Source organism: Cebus imitator, unplaced genomic scaffold (assembly GCF_001604975.1).
Source record: "Cebus imitator isolate Cc_AM_T3 unplaced genomic scaffold, Cebus_imitator-1.0 Scaffold105, whole genome shotgun sequence".
Classification (NCBI taxonomy): Eukaryota; Metazoa; Chordata; class Mammalia; order Primates; family Cebidae; genus Cebus; species Cebus imitator.
Genome location: NW_016107420.1, coordinates 1,055,421 through 1,076,884, shown reverse-complemented (window position 1 = coordinate 1,076,884; position 21,464 = coordinate 1,055,421). Strand labels below are relative to the sequence as shown.

The window sequence follows — 21,464 nt, the reverse complement described above, 5'->3', positions numbered from 1 at the left end:
TATATATATATATATATATATATATATATATATTTCTATATCTTTCCTTAGAGAATTGGCATTCTATCCACTCTCCAGCATTAAGGAGTTCGCGCTGTGTTTTAACTTCACAAGAACTAGCTGTGTGGATGTGCCGCGTTGCCCCTGTGCCTCCGGAATGGGCACCCACAGCTGGTCAAGCGCGTTCTTCAGAACTCAGGGAGGCTCCGTGGGGGCTTACACAGAGCTGAGCTCTGGGCCAGAGAGGATGGATGCAAGTACCGTGCATGTGCAAACGTGTTCGCAGATACCCGCAGCGGTGCACACTTGGGTCCCGCGTATGCACGGCCCCTGCCCACCACCCCTCCCGTGTTCGCCGCCGCCCCACTATCCTCACGCAGCGGGCTGACCCCAGGCTCCGCAGAAATCAGTGGTCTAGTGGTCTAGTCTAGCCTGGTGGAGAAGAGGATCGATGTCCAATTGAAAAAAAAAAAAAAACAAATTAGAAAATAGCCGGTGTTCCAGCCGCTGCGTGGCACTTGGCTGCACAAGGCGCAGGGATATCAGAGACGCTTTGCAGCGCCTGGCGGTGCTGAGTGCCGGGTGTCCGAGAGCTCAGCGTTAGGATGGCGGGCTCGAAGGAAGCGGCTCAAAGCAAACTCCTCAGTCACTGATGAACGCGTTCACAGGTCAAAGCTAGGTCCTCAAGTGAGTGAATCTACTTGGTAAGTTATTTTGTGAATATATATTTAGGGAGGAAAGAGGCGCGTCGAACGCGTCTGCACGTCTATAAGCGCTGTCACCCCACACCCTATAGCGTGAATTCCTCCGCTTTTTAGGACCCACCTCCACCCCTACTCCGACTGCTTCGCCGCTTTCCACACGGCCCCTTAGACCCCTCACGCTTGGATTGACACATGCCATACAATACCCACTTTTTAAATGCCCTGCCAGTCTTTGCTAGGGTCTCTTAATTAGGTAACTCTTGCCAATTAGTGGCCCCTGCGCTACTTTTTCCCCTTCTCGATGATTAATTTCCATGATCCGTTTTCGGGAAAATACCTTAAAGGAAAAAGAATTAGCATCATTGGAAATCCCGCTCCTCAGAGAGGATACCGCAGCTGTTGCTATTATGTTTTCACATTTGCTGATGCAAACAGGGGAACCTCTCTATTCCCTCCCCATTACCTGCGGCTGGGGACTGGGAACTTTCCGCGGCAGTGTCCCCAGCCAGCGCCTCGGGACCTGCGGGGCTGTTCTCGCTCTCACACTCACACTCACCCGGGCCGCCCGGGCGAGAGTTCTGTCCCGCCCCGCCCGGCTGCCGCGTGACGTTCTGTTTGACGGCCGGTTTGGCCAATCATCGGTAGCCCGGTGGGTGGTGCTCCTCTGCGATTTGTTGGCAGAATGAGGGCGCTGCGCAAAAACAGAGAAGCCGAGCGCTCGGAGCTCAGAAACTGCCAGCCCAGACCACAGGCTCAGAGGCTGAAGCAGGAGGAAGGAAGGACTGGAAGGAAAAAGAGGTTAGAGGGAAAGAGGCTTGGGAAGGAAACAGCAGAAAAGAAACTGCTCATTACACTTACAGGGAGGCAAATAACGGTGGAGATGAGAACAGAGGGAGCCAAGAGGATGAAAGACAAAAAATACAAATAGAGCGAAAGAGGAAAAAAATGTCAAGAAGAACATCCATCCGGAGAAATGAAGAGAATGAAAGTTTTAAGCTGCAGAGCCTGTCTGTGCTTTTCCGGCACAAAATTCTCTCGCTGATTTTAAGCCCTTTTGCATTTGCCAGCCGTTGACATTAAGAGGCATGTTTAACGGTGCCAACAGCATCTCCTTTTCCTTCTCCTCTTCCTCTTCTTCTTCTTCCTCCTCCTACTCCTCTTTTTCCTCCTCATTCTCCTCCCATCAGCAAGAAGACAAACCGAGGACAGTCTTGAAATATCGAAATTTCCTCTTTGGGATTTGCCAGCGCCGCGTTGCGCCAAGACTGTCGGAATAAAGGACGCTGACTGTTGTATTATCATTATTTTATTAATTGGTCAGTGGAAAGATTACAGATGAGGAAAGGGGACGCCTGCCACCCTTCCTGTGCTAAGATTAAAAAATGAGGCTGGATTGCGGGAAGCTCTAAAATGAAGCAAACGGAGTAAGATTTTTAAAGACAGAAAGCCACAGGAGCCCCCACGTAGCGCACTTTTATTTGTATTCTTCAGATTTTTTTATTTTTTCGTGGTGGTGGGGGAGGTGATTGGGTGGCTGACTGGCTGCGGGAAGCTACTTCCTTTCCTTTTGGAGATGATTGTGCTATTATTCTTTGCCTTGCTCTGGATGGTGGAAGGAGTCTTTTCCCAGCTTCACTACACGGTACAGGAGGAGCAGGAACATGGCACTTTCGTGGGGAATATCGCTGAAGATCTGGGTCTGGACATTACAAAACTTTCGGCTCGCGGGTTTCAGACGGTGCCCAACTCAAGGACCCCTTACTTAGACCTCAACCTGGAGACTGGGGTGCTGTATGTGAACGAGAAAATAGACAGAGAGCAAATCTGCAAACAGAGCCCCTCCTGTGTCCTGCACCTGGAGGTCTTTCTGGAGAACCCCCTGGAGCTGTTCCAGGTGGAGATCGAGGTGCTGGACATTAATGACAACCCTCCCTCTTTCCCGGAGCCGGACCTGACGGTGGAAATCTCTGAGAGCGCCACGCCAGGCACTCGCTTCCCCTTGGAGAGCGCATTCGACCCAGACGTGGGCACCAACTCCTTGCGCGACTACGAGATCACCCCGAACAGCTACTTCTCCCTGGACGTGCAGACCCAGGGGGATGGCAACCGATTCGCTGAGCTGGTGCTGGAGAAACCACTGGACCGAGAGCAGCAAGCGGTGCACCGCTACGTGCTGACCGCGGTGGACGGGGGAGGAGGGGGAGGAGGAGGAGAAGGAGGGGGAGGTGGCAGGGGAGCCGGCCTGCCCCCCCAGCAGCAGCGCACCGGCACGGCCCTACTCACCATCCGAGTGCTGGACTCCAACGACAATGTGCCCGCTTTCGACCAACCCGTCTACACTGTGTCCCTACCAGAGAACTCGCCCCCAGGCACTCTCGTGATCCAGCTCAATGCCACGGACCCGGACGAGGGCCAGAACGGTGAGGTCGTGTACTCCTTCAGCAGCCACATTTCGCCCCGGGCACGGGAGCTTTTCGGACTCTCGCCGCGCACTGGCCGACTGGAGGTAAGCGGCGAGTTGGACTATGAAGAGAGCCCGGTGTACCAAGTGTACGTGCAAGCCAAGGACCTGGGCCCCAACGCCGTGCCTGCGCACTGCAAGGTGCTAGTGCGAGTACTGGATGCCAACGACAACGCGCCAGAGATCAGCTTCAGCACCGTGAAGGAGGCGGTGAGCGAGGGCGCGGCGCCCGGCACTGTGGTGGCCCTTTTCAGCGTGACCGACCGCGACTCAGAGGAGAACGGGCAGGTGCAGTGCGAGCTGCTGGGAGACGTGCCGTTCCGCCTCAAGTCTTCCTTTAAGAATTACTACACCATCGTTACCGAAGCTCCCCTGGACCGAGAGGCGGGGGACTCCTACACCCTGACTGTGGTGGCCCGGGACCGAGGCGAGCCTGCGCTCTCCACCAGTAAGTCGATCCAGGTGCAAGTGTCGGATGTGAACGACAACGCGCCGCGCTTCAGCCAGCCGGTCTACGACGTGTATGTGACTGAGAACAACGTGCCTGGCGCCTACATCTACGCGGTGAGCGCCACCGACCGCGACGAGGGCGCCAACGCCCAGCTTGCCTACTCTATCCTCGAGTGCCAGATCCAGGGCATGAGCGTCTTCACCTACGTGTCTATCAACTCTGAGAACGGCTACTTGTACGCCCTGCGCTCCTTCGACTACGAGCAGCTCAAAGACTTCAGCTTTCAGGTGGAAGCCCGGGACGCTGGCAGCCCCCAGGCGCTGGCGGGTAACGCCACTGTCAATATCCTCATAGTGGATCAAAATGACAACGCCCCTGCCATCGTGGCGCCTCTACCAGGGCGCAATGGGACGCCCGCGCGTGAGGTGCTGCCCCGCTCGGCGGAGCCGGGCTACCTGCTCACCCGCGTGGCCGCTGTGGACGCGGATGACGGCGAGAACGCTCGGCTCACTTACAGCATCGTGCGTGGCAACGAAATGAACCTCTTTCGCATGGACTGGCGCACCGGGGAGCTGCGCACAGCGCGCCGAGTCCCAGCCAAGCGCGACCCCCAGCGGCCTTATGAGCTGGTGATCGAGGTGCGTGACCATGGGCAGCCGCCCCTGTCCTCTACCGCCACCCTGGTGGTTCAGCTGGTGGATGGCGCCGTGGAGCCCCAGGGCGGGGGCGGGAGCGGAGGCGGAGGGTCAGGGGAGCACCAGCGCCCCAGCCGCTCCGGTGGCGGGGAAACCTCGCTAGACCTCACCCTCATCCTCATCATCGCGCTAGGCTCGGTGTCCTTCATCTTCCTGCTGGCCATGATCGTGTTGGCCGTGCGTTGCCAAAAAGAGAAGAAGCTCAACATCTACACTTGTCTGGCCAGTGATTGCTGCCTCTGCTGCTGCTGCTGCGGTGGCGGAGGTTCGACCTGCTGTGGCCGCCAAGCCCGGGCGCGCAAGAAGAAACTCAGCAAGTCGGACATCATGCTGGTGCAGAGCTCCAATGTACCCAGTAACCCGGCCCAGGTGCCTGTGGAGGAGTCCGGGGGCTTTGGCTCCCACCACCACAACCAGAATTACTGCTACCAGGTCTGCCTGACCCCTGAGTCCGCCAAGACCGACCTGATGTTTCTTAAGCCCTGCAGCCCTTCGCGGAGTACGGACACTGAGCACAACCCCTGCGGGGCCATAGTCACGGGTTACACCGACCAGCAGCCCGATATCATCTCCAACGGAAGCATTTTGTCCAACGAGGTAAGGCTGAAGCGAAAGGACCACCATCTCTCATCTCCTCCATCAGAAAGCCTCCTCTAGCCCGGCCCTTGTATCTCTGGTGCACTGTGTATCTATTTTTAGGATGTTAGCTTATTTGTATCCTTGTGGGAGCGCAGATGGGCGGTCGGTCACCTTCTCCCACTCCACGTGTAACCTAACTTTCACGTTGTTTCACCCTTTCACATTTATTTTCATTCCGTCCCCTTGGTACTTTGCCACCTTGTGCTCCCTCGTTTGCTCTCCCATCTTTCCTCTAAAACCTTAATTCCCGTCAGTCCTTTCCCTTCTCAGTAACCTGGGGATAAAGGGAAAGTGCCTGAAGGGAGAGGGAAATGTGGAGGAGGGACTTTTCAGCACTGGTGACGGTCTTTTTGCTTTGCATCTGTCCCAGGCGTTAATAAAGTGGGTTCTATTTTGCTTTGTTTAACGATGCTTTCAGTTGCGTGTACAAGTAAGCTATAGATTGTTGAACTTTACACAGTTGTCTAACCTCGAATGCATGTTTTAGTGAACAAGTTATCAGATCCTTGTCCTCTGAACTCGGATTGCAAAAAAAGCCTTCAGTTCGGCTCTGGACAGCATTTACAGACGCTCTTGAAGCCGAGCGCCCACACAGAGTGAATTTGAATGAAGTTGCTTTGGCACAAACCCCTGTTAAGAGTAACCTAAAGAAAGGCTTAAACAATTGTTGTCTTAAATATATCTTTTTAGCTGATAATCACCTTCTTGCCTCTGTTTTGGATAAATCACTGCTGTTGGCTTTCTTCATAAAAGAATTTGGCTTGTCAATTCTGACTTATTTTTAAAAGGATGGAGAAGTGACAAAGTTGGAGGGTGGGGGTTGGGGAGAGAACAAAGTTGGTTTATGTAAAAGAAAGTTTGGACGGGAAAGGTGTGTGGGTGGTAGAGGTGGGGAGGAGAATGCAGAAGGCCTTTGGAGGGGAAAAGAATGGGGTTGTGGGGGCGGGCAGGATTATGAACTCCTTTCCTAGCAGGTTATTTTATTTGAGTCTTAGATTTTATTAATTGACTTTCATGAATATTTGTACAGCTCATTTTGAAAATAAACAACAACATAATTTCTTAAAATACCCAAACTTTTTGCTTATTGAGCGTGCTGTTTTTCTTGTGTCAACCAGTATGCACCTAAACACATTTTTAGGCCGCTGAAAAAAAGACTGCAGAATATAAACAGGTTGACTGTTAGAGTCAATAGTATATAAGCTCTAGCTATGAGGTCATTTGTATTTTCTCTTTAAACACACACACACACACACACACACACACACACACATATTTAAAGTTAGCCAATTTTATTTTTTTAACCTTGACAACTGACTAAAATGTGGATTCAAGTGTCTCTGCGTATCTCCCCTGCCCTTACACAGCAAACACTGGGCTCAGGTTTTAGGAGAGCTTGAAAATTCATAAAAATCTATACAGTTACTGAAAATAGGTATAGTTTCTAACCTCAGAAGTAGACTACTAGTTCACCCCATAGCATTCAAATGCTCTTGATTTATTTATTTTTTTCCTAGACTAAACACCAGCGAGCAGAGCTCAGCTATCTAGTTGACAGACCTCGCCGAGTTAACAGGTATGGACTCTTTTTTCCCTAGCAGTTATGGACAATTTACAACCGAGTAAAAGTAGGAAATAAGTATATCATTCTAAATTAAAATATAAAATGTATGAAGTAGTTTCAATTAGGGCAGGACATAAATATGGACTATATTGTGTTTCCTAGACTACACTAAAAATTACATTATATTTTATTTATATACAACATATATATTTGAATATGCTGTCAATTTACACTCCTACACAGCTTCTGATAGTCTTACTGTTCCAAATATATATCTATTTTATGAAAATAATATGAACATGTATTTAGCTCCAATTATAGAATAATGTCTAACCTTTGCATGACTTACGTGCTCAAATCGACTGTTAATTGTTAATTTTTAAAGAGTTGCGCCTAGGTTATAAAAACTAGCTTTATGCAGAAACAAAGCCAACTAAGAGGTCTGTGCATCTGCAGCACCATCTGTGACCATGTGGTGGCAGAAGAATGTTTCCTGTGTTTCTTCACCTTTTTAATTCTAATATTCACATTTTTGTACTTCTAGTTCTGCATTCCAGGAAGCCGACATAGTAAGCTCTAAGGACAGTGGTCATGGAGACAGTGAACAGGGAGATAGTGATCATGATGCCACCAACCGTGCCCAGTCAGCTGGTAAGTGTGATCAAAGGGCAATCTAAATGCTAACTTTTATAGTTTTTATTTTTAAAAATAAATTCAGGAAGGATGATGTCCTAGGCCTTTTTCTGCATGTTTAATGCTGGTAACTCCACAGACAAATAGTGGCACTCTATTTTGATAATTGCAAACTTAAAGAGAATTGTAAAAATGCAATGTTCCTTTGGAAAGTTAAAGTTAGGAATTCATTGTGGAGTATGTCAGATTATGAAATATGTCTTGCTTATGTAATGTTCTTTAATGTACCCATTACATACAGAAAGCCATAGCTCTCTCACCTGGTGCAGTCACCAGTCTTCAGTCAATTAAGCTATTCTTAAACTAGCTTCTGGGTGAGGTAACTGAAGATGGATAAAACTGATTGACCTGCACAAGGTCACTAGAGAATAAATGGATGACTGAAGACTAGAATCCACATTTCTTGTTTCCCAGGGCAATACATTTTACACACCACCAAGTATTGAATGAGAAAGTTATGGTGATTAAAAGTCATTAATGGTTTGAAAACAGGGTTTCTAATCTTGAGTCTTAGGCTCCAGAACAGTAGGTAATACGTGATAATGTGTATTTTCTGAAGTGTCCTTGGTTTCTTCATATTTTCAACAGGGTCCATGACATTATCAAAAGATAAACTCTGAGCATAATTTGTATGTGGGTTTGATGGTAGTCACTGATAGGGTTTCAATGTGATATATATTTATTTTATTTTACTTTTCTTTTTATAAAGTCAAGTTTTATGAGATCCTGGTAACTCTGACTACTAATACTAAAAGGAAAATCTTACATGAAATAAAATAGGTATGTTAAAATGAAAATGATTTAATAAACTTCTAGTGTCCTTCCTAATTTTTTGTTTTTCATCTTTGAAGGGTGTTTATTGAATATTTTACTTTTTCTATCTAGTTTTGTGTTTGTATGACACACGAAGAAATGGAAAGGCTAGTCAACTTTTCTAACTTCTGAAAATGTCGATCTTAGACTCTCTCTGGGTTCAACTTGGCTCTCTTGAGATTGGACCTTTATTTTAGCTAATAATGTAACTATAGAGTGATAGATTCTTACTTTCGAGGTGGTACTAGTCCTCGAGAGCACCCATTCCTTAACACACTAGGTGGACCTCTGGATGGTGCTGAGGCAATGTGTCAAAGGGCAGTGTACACCCCACGGTGGCCTGGCAGCAGTGGTGGCTACAAGCCTCTCACTTGGCTAATGTGTGCTGTGTCTGTGGCTGCCTTAGCCTTGGGAAACCCAGGCAGGAGGAAGGGAAAAAAGGCTGCTCAAGGGTCTCTTTATATTGCTGTGAGTCATTAATATGCAGACCTAATGAGACTTGAGAACTGCCAAGAATCCCCGGAGGTCCCTGCCCCTTGCGGGCCTTCACGCTAAGTGAACAGAGCATCTATTTAGTGTCTGGGAACCTGACAACAAACCAGATCTTGCCAGAAGTTTATATGTGAGTACAAAGTCCCTTTCATTTTTGCCCTATATATGGCATATGATTTATTGTTATCTTTAAAAACTGTGCATTTAGAATTGCTCATTCCTGTTCTTTTTTCAGAGTTTCTAATTTAATTGTCAGCCTTTTAAAACTTTTAAAACAAAATGGTTAATGTTTAAAAAAGAATATCTGTTGCATGCTTCTTTTGATGCATTTTACTCCTTTCCCACCCCACACTCTCTGCTTTGTTTTTTCTGTAGCACTTCAATCTCAATGAACATTTCAATTAGTTTAGTCCCTCAGACATAATGACCCCTAATAACGTAACTGAAGAAAGAGAAATGAATAAACATCTGCAAAAAGAGCCAAGTTTGGAAGATAGCTGAGAACATATTCTTATCAGCGCTTCTTCCCAGTAGCTACTTTATTTCCCAGTCACTCAGTGTTGCCGTTTTGGTAATGTTCCTTTCAAATTATTGGAGAGGTCAAAGCATTTAAAGGAATACTAAAATGTTAAAATGTGTTCCAGAAAACATTCTGGCAAGGCAATTTTTATTTTTCTTTACCAAAATGTTAGAATTTTTTTCCCTAAGTTCTTAAACATTAAAAATATTACAGAATTAGCAATCTGTTTATGTATCTCATTAGTAGTTACAGGGCAGTCACAACATACTGGGCACAGTAGCTATTTTAGGATTGTAATAAAGCACTTATGTTAAGAAGTGATTGCACCTTTGTGTGCTGAATTGCAATCAGATATAATGTCCAATTTTATTGTAGGAATGATTTTGAAGTGCTTTCTTTTTTAAGTATAAAACTTCAAATGCAGAGAATTAAAATGTATTTACTTAAAGACTTTTTTCAATGCACACTGCTGTTATGTACTGTAAACCTCACATGAAGCAGTTAGACTATTTCTAAAAATTTAAGCCTATTTCAGATACCTGTGTTTTATTTAATTGTAAAGCCAGATATTAATGTTCTTCCAATTTTGCAAATTTAGGTAACACTGCTCATAGCATAGCTTTCTAACTTCAGGATGGGGAAAAAAAAAAACAAAAACTATACAGTAAGCAAATCTCACTTAACTAGGTTTTAGTAGGGAAAAGTTAGATTATCAGGAAAAAATAACATTGGAAAGATAAAGACTCCAAATTATCTCTTTCAGTTTGTACTCCATTCCACACTATAGTATACAGACTATTTAGCTTAGTGCTTCACCTGCTTAAACTTCCGAACTTTTTCTTTATTCCTATTTCTTTTTCTACATTGACATTATTCTGTATTATTTATTTAGATATGCTTTCTATTTATTCTTTTATGAATAGTTTTCTTTTTTTGTTCTATCTTCCACCCCCTCCTTCTTGCTTTTCTTTTTTTCTAAGCCATTTGCTGTCACCAATCTTGTTCATAGAAGGGCTTTAAACATGAAGGCAGCTGCACAGAGAACCACATAAGCTTTTTCAGTTTGCTACTGCACCTGGCTCCATGTGTGAAATTCTTCGCCTTGATCAGTCCTCTGTGACACTTTCTTTGTATAGCCTTGTCAAGGTGCTTTCCGTTTTTTTCAGTGCACTATTGATGTATTGGTTAGATATGGCAGAGGTCCAAGAAGAAGTGGTAAATGCATACATAAACCATCACAAGAGGAAAAACTGATTAATCACAGCTCAAATAGCCAAAGACTTGGACTTTAAATAAATATATTTTCAACTTATTATGTCATTAGATTAAAACATAATTATTTTTTTCTATTTTAGGGTACAGATAGAATATTTTAAATTGTATATTCTTAAACATTTTAATACTATTTGAGGTTATCTAAAGTGATCTGTTTAGTAGTGAGAAGTTGCTTTCCCATTACAAAATACCTGCACTGTCAATAATGCCAAGTTAATTTTAACTTTATAATTTATAAATATAAATTTTTTTACTTTATAATTTATTTTTTATTTTTAATATCTTGTGCCTTTAAAAAAATATGTTGAAGAGAGAACCCTAATAAGCGATTGAATTACCTGTTAGATGTTCTCTGAAAATTGTCAAATTTCTCTTCAATAATTTTTTATTTCAGTTATAGGAGAACTTATTTCTAACTATGTTTAATTTTTAACTAATTCTAGATATATGGATACAGATATAATGCATGGTCAAAATTTGGCTATGAATTTTAAAAATAAAGTGATGTGATTGGTCAAATATTCCAAATTAGTAGATAAAGTATATTGAAATGCATTAAGCAATTGCATTACTACAATATCAGCAATATAATTCTTGGTTTATTATAAACACAAATATCTATTTCCCAACTCCACTAAGAATTTAGATAATTGCCAAATTTGTTTTTGGGTTTATATATAAAATGAATTTATACAATTATTTATAAAACCTCCTTCACCGGCGAATCTTTGAGCTACAAATTGAAAACGTGGAGAGATTCATAACTGCAAGCAATATCTAAGACAAAATATTGAGAGGAAATAGTAAAAAATATATACATTATGAAAGATTACAGGTAGGGAGAAAATTTTGATAGACGTATTTTGATTTTTTCATCAGTGAGTATGTCAATAAATACCTGCTGCAAAACCATGTTTTCCTAAAACATACTGCAATTTTTGTGGTTACAATTAATATATCTTAAGGAGTTAAAAGAAGACTGGAAATCTTCTTAAAAAATGAAAAGTTTTTTATTTTCTTTAAATATTTTCTTTTAATTTATTATATTTGGAAAAAAATAAACTTTTTGAATGAAAGCTTATTGCACAAAAAGAAATATTCACACAATATTGTATTATGACATTCACCAAAAAACTGCAGAAATTTAATACAATTCTAATATTTCTGAAATCACAGTTTGATCCCAGTGGAAATACTCACTGCCTCTGAGTATATAGGATAAGTTACATGCCAGTTGAAAACCATGTACTTTAAAATTTGTCTGAACGTATCTTCGCATAACAGGCAGTCTATCACGTCAGCTGTCATCCCTTTTGGAACAGATTATTTCTGAAAAGTGGAAAAAATAAATAACTAGAAAAAGGGATTACAAGTAAAAATATTTGTTGAAATGTTTATTAGAAATTACCAAAATTTCAAAACTGAGGTTTGGAATAATAGATATTGGAGACTCTGAAAGGTGGAGGACCGAAGCCAGGGATGCGAAATTATCAATGAGTACAATTTACACTATTCAGGTGACGGTTATGCTAAAAATCCAGACTACACAATAAATTCATATAACAAAATCACACTTGTGTCCCTAATGTCTATTTATTTATTTTTTTAAATTAAATTAAGGTTTGGCCTGTAATTTTCTGTTGTAAGAATCTCACAATTTCCATAGTAAGGGCATTTGAATGAAGAAAAGGAAAATTAAGTTAAACTTATTAACCTTTGAGCCATCAATTTGAGTTCTTAAAAAATTGTAAGATCGGTGTTAAAGTTATGCATTTTAATATATCATAGCTACTGTAATATCTGGCATCCTTGTGCATCATGAAGTCGTTTATCATAATAAAACTTAAACATACCTCTGGTTATTTGGTAAAGTACTATATTTAATGGGACTAGCAATAGATGATAAAACTTAAAATAATGTGAATTATGCAATGTCTTCCTGAGGTGAGGAATGGTATAGGAATCAATTTATGTGGCTCTCAAACTATATAACTACACAACAAATGAAAAAATCAATTTTCAATTAATTTTTTCTGTTACTAATTTGAAGTTTATTGATTTAATATTTATGTTACATTTTAAATGATTGTTTCTATGTCTGATTTTCTTTCTGAGAAATAGGTACACTTACCAAAAATACTAGTGAAACATTTATGTACAATTCGAAACACTTTACCTTTCCTTTTAGTTATATAAAGCTGAGTATTATTGCTAAAAGACTTCCATTTTAAAAGGATTGATTCATAAATTTACTAAGCACATTATTTACATGTTTTTTGCCTCTGTAGAGTGATACTGTTCTTTAAAGAAAAAACTTTTCTATCTCCCTCAATTTTTTTGCCATGTACATGCTATACTTTATTTTTAATAATAGATTCTCAACTCATGTGAATTTTGTTATGTAATCTAAGGAAATTTCAAACAAACTCAAATAATCAAAAGAGGCAGAAGAAAAACATACTTGCCAAATAAGAAAATGGACACATTAGGATATAAACTACATAAAATAATTTCTACCAAAATCAAGCAATATTTTAGCATATGTTGACATACCAGTTTATTAAAATTTTGTGTGGAATTGTCATATTCACAATTAGAAGAGTAGTTGGGCCTAGGTGCAAAAAAAATATGTGAAAGGTCATATATTGTCTTATTTAGCGTATTTAAAACGATATTTATCCCTCATGTGAAGAAAAATGGTATTAGCTCAAATTTTGCATTAGCACTTATCTTTATCAGGATACAATGGAACAATTCTATCTTTATATTTGAATGAAATTATATTGGCTATTCAAATTGAGTATATCTTAAGTTTATTTTAAAAATAAAAAATTGCTCATAATTATACTCTCATAGATAATTTCGACAATCAAAAAAAATCAATGTTCCCCATCATTCTGTTACTTAATAGGCAGCATTTACATGTCAGAATATAAATCTTCTCTCTGGTTCTGTAGCTTCTATCTAGTTAGTATGTAAACGTGTATCAGGGACATTCTATTTCCCTTTCTCTTTTTCCTTTTATGTATCTTCTTGCAAAAATAGGATAAAGGAGTGAGCTTCTCTGGTGTTTAGTGAAATATTTACATGTTCTACATGCTGTTCTCAGTCAGATTCCTTAATCTCAGCTTCAGCTCACGTTTCTGTTCCTCAGCAGTTCACTGATCAGTAATTTATTTCCAGACTTATACAGGAAAATTATAAGTGAAATATTATAATCAAAGTCAGACTTAGCACTCTACGTAGTTTCATATAAAATTTTTAAAAAGTCATTACGCAGTGAGATTAGTATATGATAAGAAGGTTGATGTTTTCTTTTTTTAAATTTATGTAATTAGTTTTACTTAACTCCAAAATACTTGTGGATAATCTAGAGTATTCATTATTTTGAAAAATTATTTTGTTTATTTTATATATGCAGATAACATATATAAAAACACACATTAATCAGTAGATAACCAAATATTTTCAGGAATATAAAAACCAAAACTTGCTCAAGATCTCAAATCACTTGTGATATTAATAGAAGTAACAATCAAGTATGTTCATTAAATAAATATCACTTTTTGATTTAAAAAATGTTTTCACAGACTATGCTTGGATTCAAGTTTCTTCTCTACATACTAATAATATACTTTTGTTTTTCAAATATATTCTGTTTAAAATTTTTAAATTATTTTTTAATTATTTTAAATATTTTTTGGGGGGGTGATGGCTTTAGTGCTCTGATTTTTTTCCCCCAATTATTTATTTTATTGCATTTTAGGTTTTGGGGTACATGTGAAGAGCATGTGAGATTGTTGCATGGGTACACATGTGGCAGTGTGATTTGCTGCCTTCCTCCCCATCACCTACATCTGGTATCTCTCCCCTTGCTATCTCTATTTTAAATATTATTTTAAAAACTAAAGTGGCCCACTAGATGCTCTCGTTCCACACCCAGCTCCACACCAATGAGCCAGGGAGCTTCTTACCCATTTAAAGTTTGAGAATAGGTTGAGATCGTTTCGGCCCCAAGACCTCTAATCATTGTTTTACTATGTTTAGAAAAACATTAAAATGCCTTTTTTCTTTAAGTGTTTTTCTGCGTAGTGCTATATATCAGCATTAATATCAAATAGTATTCTGTAGTGCTTGAAAATTCTTATGCTTTTCTTAAGAAACTGAATGGCATTTCTTGATCGTAATCGATAATATTTCTAACCTTGTCAAATGGAAGACAATGAAATTTGAAGTTGTCATTTTAAATCTTGGTATTATAGGATTAGTAAGCAAACAACTCTTTGTTGACTAGGACAAGTGTGCTCCAATATAGAGCATGTAATAAGGTATTTGTCAATAGTATCTGCAGTTGATTTACACTGCATTTGGTTACCTTGGTTTCACTAATTACAGTCATTTGTTCTGGATTTGTCTAAGGTGGTAAATGATAAGTGGTTTTTTAGTAATGTGGACTACCAGAGTGTCATTGAGAAATACCTTTAGGAAGTCATTTCCTAGGAACCTCAGAAAGCATGCTTTTGGCTTCTAATGAGATTGTGTTTTATTCTTGTTATTTACTGATTTTCCTCTGTGTATGCCACAATTTTTTTGAATTTCATTATCTAAATATCATTTTAGTGCTTGACGTATTTCTCGTATTTATTTGTTTTTAAGAAAAAAGTCAGGTATTTATCATTGTTAGGGATTATGGACTTTAAAGCTTTCACACCTTGTGTTTTTTTTGTCTGTTATGAACTTCCCAAGAGATTTGTATAAAGATGTCTACTTATTTTACTCACCATTTCTCAGTTATTTAAATTGTTTAGAGCCAATATTTTTTCCCAATACCCTAAGTAGTTTAGAAACATTTATTTCAGAGGCCTCTTTGCCAGAATTCTTATCTTTTACATTTGCAGATCATTTTCTCTTTTTAAAGTGATGAACAAAAATGAGACAAGATGATATTTGATTCCTGTCAGATTAAGCCAAGAAAAATTTGTTAAGACACCTTCACTTGTCACCCTTTATGCTACCCGTAATCTTACACTGCTAAGTATCTGGTCATGTTGGTGAAGACTACATCCGTACTTTCTTTTTTCTGCTTACAGGTATGGATCTCTTCTCCAACTGCACTGAGGAATGTAAAGCTCTTGGCCACTCAGATCGGTGCTGGATGCCTTCTTTTGTCCCTTCTGATGGACGCCAGGCTGCTGATTATCGCAGCAATCTGCATGTTCCCGGCATGGACTCTGTTCCAGACACTGAGGTGTTTGAAACTCCAGAAGCCCAGCCTGGGGCAGAGCGGTCCTTCTCCACCTTTGGCAAGGAGAAGGCCCTTCACAGCACTCTGGAGAGGAAGGAGCTGGACGGACTGCTGTCTAATACGCGAGCGCCTTACAAACCACCATATTTGAGTAAGTATTACACAAAGGGCTCTGTAAAAATGTTCTCTTTGAGGAGATAAAGTTCAACATTCCAGCCTTTTTGGTAAAAATGGAGTTCAGGTTTTTTTAAGAAACAAGTATAAAAGTGACAGGATGCAGGCAGCAATTTGGTGCACTATTCTTCATTTATTTAAAATAGTAGGTTCCTCTAACATTGAGACATTAGTAATCGCACTCAACTCTTTCAAAATATGGGACTATATTCTTCAAATGGTTTATTTTATATAATCATTGTGAACAATAAAAATGCTTTGAGATTCTATATTTCCTTTGAGGGCCTTGGTAATGAAATTATCTCATTCTGTGCCACATAGAAATATTTTCCTTTTAGTTAATGAAAAAATATTACTGACTCTTCAATATCTTTGACAAACTACATAAATAATGTTTGATAAAGATAAAACTCATAACAACTCAATCAAAAGATGACTTATCTTGTATAGCAAATCCATCCTACATAATGTTTTATTTCATCTGCTACAAAAATAACTGTGGAACTATAAGCTAGAAACAAAAGATGTGACAGATTGTAGATATATCATTTCTTTTATGATTGATGAAATGGAAAAGTAAAAGTGTTTTTAAAAACTTAAAGGAAAAAGAAAAGCAGAAGAATATTTTAGCCCTTATGATGCATAATGTGAAAAGCATAGATTAAATGCATTGAGGTTGTCGCTACTAACCTGGACATGGATAAGGCAAATGGACAAGTCTTATATGCTTAAAGGAGTGGTCTTTAATTAGATGCATACATTGTGGTGACAAAAATAGCCAGGTGGTGTTTTATGAAGGATTGTTTTCAGCTTTTCAAATTACCCAGAACCACAAATTCCCCAGCATGATGTACCACTTTAGCACTTCAGAACTAAAACATCATTTGTTTTGCTTTGTTTTTGGACTTATACAAAGAGAGAACAAATACTTAAAGACAGAAAATACTGGGATGTCTAAAATGCAATTTGGATGCTAATCTCTTAAGTTTAACTCACAAATCCACACATGCTAGAATTAAAGTAGCCTAAACTCTAATTTTAATAAGTGAAGAATATGATGTGATCTTTGTCTGTGAAATTTAATTCTGGATTTAAAATTAATATTTATTATTAAAAGTAAAACTTTTCTAAATTTTAAACAGCGTATTTAACAGCTGTTTCACTTAAACTAAGAATATATATTATAGAAATACATTATTAATAACTTCAAGGCAAAAGTGAAAGGGTATATAATTCAGAGTAATAAAAATTTGTATTTCTAAATAAAAATATTTGCTTTTACCATATAATAACTTCAAATATAGTGGGTAAACCTACTTCAAATATAGTGGGAAAATCAACTTGCCCTCTTTTGCGCTTAGTGAGTACTGATCTTGGTGAAATTACGCTCACATATAGACGTGGAATTTTAAACATCTATAAATGTTATTTCATTACTGACTAGATTTTTTTATTAATAAGACTAATGGAAACAATTTTTATTATTAAAATATTAATGCATATATTTTACTGCAAATTTTTCTATTTCTTAAGAATCTGGCATTTCATTTAAAAATCTGATTCAGGGATTATGAAATGTATTAATGTTTATGTGTGTTGCTAAAAAATCAGAAGAATGCATTGTTATTTCAGCAGAAAAATTATTTGCACATTATTCATATATTTTCATTTTCATATATATGAGATGTATATTCATATTTATATATATATATATATATAGGAATGAATTAGTTCTTAATAGCAGTTTTTTTCCCCTGATCTGTTTCAGCCAGTTCATACTGATCAAAATTTAGGGTTTGGTTTGAAGTGTGACCTGAGTGGAAAATTTGCAGAAGAATAGCTATTTTGTTGTTTTCATTTATACTCTTCTTAGTTCTTCATACAGCTTTAATCATGTCTAGATTTGTTTTCTTTTTATTCAACTTTTAGTATTTAACGTCATCTTAGAGTCATACAATTATATTTAAAATTACACCATGGCTCTGAATTAATAAGCATAAAACATTTATGGTTAGTTTAATAACACAAACTATAAAACAAAACTATTCCTGACCATTTTGCCCCCCAAATTCATATGGTGATAGTTTTTAATACTTGTGTCCTTTTTCATTCAGAATAGAAATAGTGTCATCTTCTAAATCTAAAGCAAGTCCCTTATATAATTTTTAAAAATCAAAAAATTGACACTAATTACTTTATTTGAATCAGAATGTTTTAATAATAATTGAAGTTGTAGGGTTTTTTTTTTTTTTTGCTAAATATGCAGTTAGTTTCTAATGAACATAATGTACATTTTGATAGTAGGAAAAATAGTGTATATTTAGTTATGTTTTTGTAAGGTTCTAAAAAGCCTAATGAGACTGCCACTGTCATTTATACAAAGATGACAAGGAAATGGCAATACACTTCAAAATGCGAAAGAGATCATTGTCAATACCAAGAACTTTTTAATTCTATACCTCTGAATGCTAAAGTTAAAACTAAAAAATGCAAGGAACCAGCTTTTACAAAAAAATAGGTGAATGCAAACATTGAATAATGTACTTCATGTTCTTAAAAATATGCTTACAGTTATTTTTCTTTTTATTCTTTTTATTTTAATGCATTAACAAAAGATAAAGCATACATGATGTATATAGCAAAAGGAGACTTTTTAAAAATGAGGAATAATTTTGAACACATCATTCAGTATTTGATAAGTTATTCATGAGCAGTTTCTGAGCTTGCTTTCTCTTATTTTAGTTATAATGTTACAGTTTGCTAAGTTGATATGAAGCAAAGGGATACACTGAAAGACTGAGTAAATACATGTAAACATGTAGAATATGGCCATTTGTTCAGAAATGCCATGTTTAGATTTATCTTAAAATGTTAAGGAATATCAGTTTTACTTTACCTTTAGTTTTTATTAGTGCAATTAAAAACACTAAAATACCACTTTCATTTCTAATTAAAATTAATAATTGCCTACAGCACTTTAAATAATCATGTTAAAATGAAAGGAAATATTTCCTGGAGTTTCCAAATAACTGCATTTTTATCATGAAAATTTTAAGGATTTGTTTAGAATCATAGACATCTTATTTAAAGTAATCCAGTCTTTCAAAATGAAAGAAAATATTTTCTGGAGTTTCCAAATAACATTGCATTTTTATCATGAAAATTTTAAGGATTTGTTTAGAATCATAGACATCTTATTTAAAGTAATCCAGTCTTTCAAATGAGACAATAAGCTATATGTTAAAGAATCTGCATCTTCTCAGCAAATAAAAAAATATAAGATTAATATAAAGCCAAGAATGTAATTGATAAAAGTTATATTGCTATTATAATTTCAGAAAATTTTACTAGTCAAAACACTTTAACATTTTTATAGTCATTCTTGCTTATGGGTTTTGGCTTCATATTTTGAACACCATCTCAAGACTTTTGTCAGTAAATGAACATGTAATGCAGTTCCAATCAGCCAAAGCAATACAGTAATAAAGGCATAAGTATTTGTTATTTCAATACTTGTTGATTTCTTGCCAATATAGTCAATTCCTAAAGATTAAAGATAATCATAAGATTCTCAATGAAATTTCATTAAAATATACTTGTGAAAATATTTCTTTAAGTGTCATACAGTGATAAATTGGACTGGAAAAAGTGAAAAAAGCTGCATTATAATAACTAAATTTCTAAATCAATGGCGCTTTCCAGAGTCTAAAAGGAACCATTTATTTTCATGGCCCATACTGCCTTCATATTATACAGCATTTAGGCTAGTCCAAGTATACCAAAAATCATTCTGGCTGTCTCCTGACCTAATTTTATTTTTGCCAACTTGTTAACCTTCTTGAAATTTCAACTCTATTCATCCACATCATAATTTAAAAAATAAATTTCTAAAACAGTGTATTCAAAATACTGCTAAAACTTTACCTAGACCTTTTATAAACAAACTTTATTTGGGGGAAATTTTTTAGGCATCTATATTATGTCTGTGTGCACTTCAAGTTTTTAAGTTGATTGAAATTGTAGAACATGTTTTGTTTAGTAACATTTCTTCCAATCCCTTCATTATCGCAGCCTGCCTTCTGTGAGTTTTCATAATTTGTTGAACTCAGTAATGTAGTAAAAGCATATATAGAATTGAAAATGAAATGAATTTTCTCATTGATACACATTACCCTCATATTTAGATACCTCTGTGTAGTGTTTTCTCTAGGATTTGTAGTTTCCTCTAATATCCTAAATATAGCTTCATTATCAAATGTTAAAGCCCCAAAATAAATACTTTTATACAAGGCCTTTTTAACATTTCTATCATATAGGTCCATTCACCACCAAATAAACGAACCTCTCTTGTAGAATTTTTAACTTTTTTACTTGATATGTTAATTTCTGATTAGTTGTCCTCTATGTTGTGCTACTATGTGTAATTTGTTTCTGGGGGGTGGGTTGTTTTTTGTTCTTTTACTCTTTGATATACACACAGGCTTGTCAACCTAATTTTCTCACTTTTTCAGTTTATTTCTTTGTGACAGTTTTCTGGTCTTAGAATTATACTAGTCATTCATTTTTTCACTAAATTCCTTTATTCATGAATTAAGAATAAATCTATCATTATCAAAAAAAAGTTTACTTCAACTCTATGAATAGGAAACAAATGATAACTTGGCATCAGAAAAAAAATTTAACCCTGTTCATTTTCTCTATCTGAATTTTATTATATTTAATGCTATTTATTTTAAAATATTATTTATTCTACTGTATTTACTGAATTTCATTATATTCTACTTCTCTGAAAAATAGTCATCTATTCATAGTTTGTAGCATTCCTCCAGTTAACTAAGTGATGCAGCAGTTGATTGAACTTCTCTGTAACACAACATAGATGAGATATTACACTATTTTCTTTTTTTTTTAAGTTGTTGTATAGTGTTCTGCTCAGCTAATAAAATTTAAAGTGAAAGCTGTAAAAATCCTTGTGAGGTGCAGATATGAAACACAGCAGTTGTTATGTATATAAACATCTGGTCATTTCTGTAAGCAATTCTTTTTTACTCACTCAGACATCATCAGTAATTCTCTGTAACTTATTTCAAGCCATTTAAAATTTGTGCCTTTGGGTAATTTGGAACTAGTTAGCTTCCAAGAAATTTCTATTCCCTTAGTTAAAAAACAATTTCATAGTTTCTTTTATCAATATATTTATCTTTATAATTTTCTGCAATATTAAGAAGTGCCATTTTAATGACTTCAAATTGAATTGACTTTATTTTGATAATTTGACCTGTGGTTCACCCCAACCTTTATATTTTAAATATTCAAAACTTACACAGTTATAAGAACTATGTTTTGCAACTGCTTTCTCACTATTTACTAACTTTGCTAAAATCCACTTGAGCTCCACTATGTTTTTTTCTTCCCAATACAATTACTCTCTTGTCATATTTAGACTCATTATCCAGCTATGCATATTATAAATGCTAAATAATTATATGATAAAAAATGAATTAATGGGCATTTTTAAAGTATGTAAATTTTCATTAATGTTGTCCTTATTCATTCATTTATGCACACATGCAGTTTTTGATACCTCCAAGCAAACTTTATTCTTTTCTTCCAGTTTAAAAAAACTGTTTTGAATTAGTTATATTCTTTTGTAGCTACACCTACAGATTTTTACATGGCGAAGTAGAATTTAAATTCAAGATATTGAAATGCACCCAACTAGGGCATTTCTGTAAAGT

At 37.2% G+C, this 21,464-nt stretch overlaps 1 protein-coding gene and 1 long non-coding RNA gene across 3 annotated transcripts in view; one reads left to right on the top strand and one right to left on the bottom strand.

Moving 5' to 3' along the window:
- LOC108310575 overlaps positions 1 to 1,434 on the bottom strand; it is a 6,564-nt gene extending 5,130 nt beyond the window's left edge. Inside the window, exon 1 of the long non-coding RNA XR_001827812.2 lies at positions 1,168 to 1,434. This is a non-coding gene — a long non-coding RNA (uncharacterized LOC108310575). The remainder of the gene's footprint in view (positions 1 to 1,167) is intronic.
- PCDH10 (protocadherin 10) overlaps positions 1,415 to 21,464 on the top strand; it is a 60,374-nt gene continuing 40,324 nt past the window's right edge. For both annotated transcript variants that reach the window (XM_017537644.2, XM_017537645.2), the window contains exons 1-4: positions 1,415 to 4,908; positions 6,468 to 6,526; positions 7,059 to 7,165; positions 15,398 to 15,703. In XM_017537644.2, the coding sequence (XP_017393133.1) occupies positions 2,278 to 4,908; positions 6,468 to 6,526; positions 7,059 to 7,165; positions 15,398 to 15,703 (3,103 nt within the window). In that variant the 5' untranslated portion in view covers positions 1,415 to 2,277. The remainder of the gene's footprint in view (positions 4,909 to 6,467; positions 6,527 to 7,058; positions 7,166 to 15,397; positions 15,704 to 21,464) is intronic.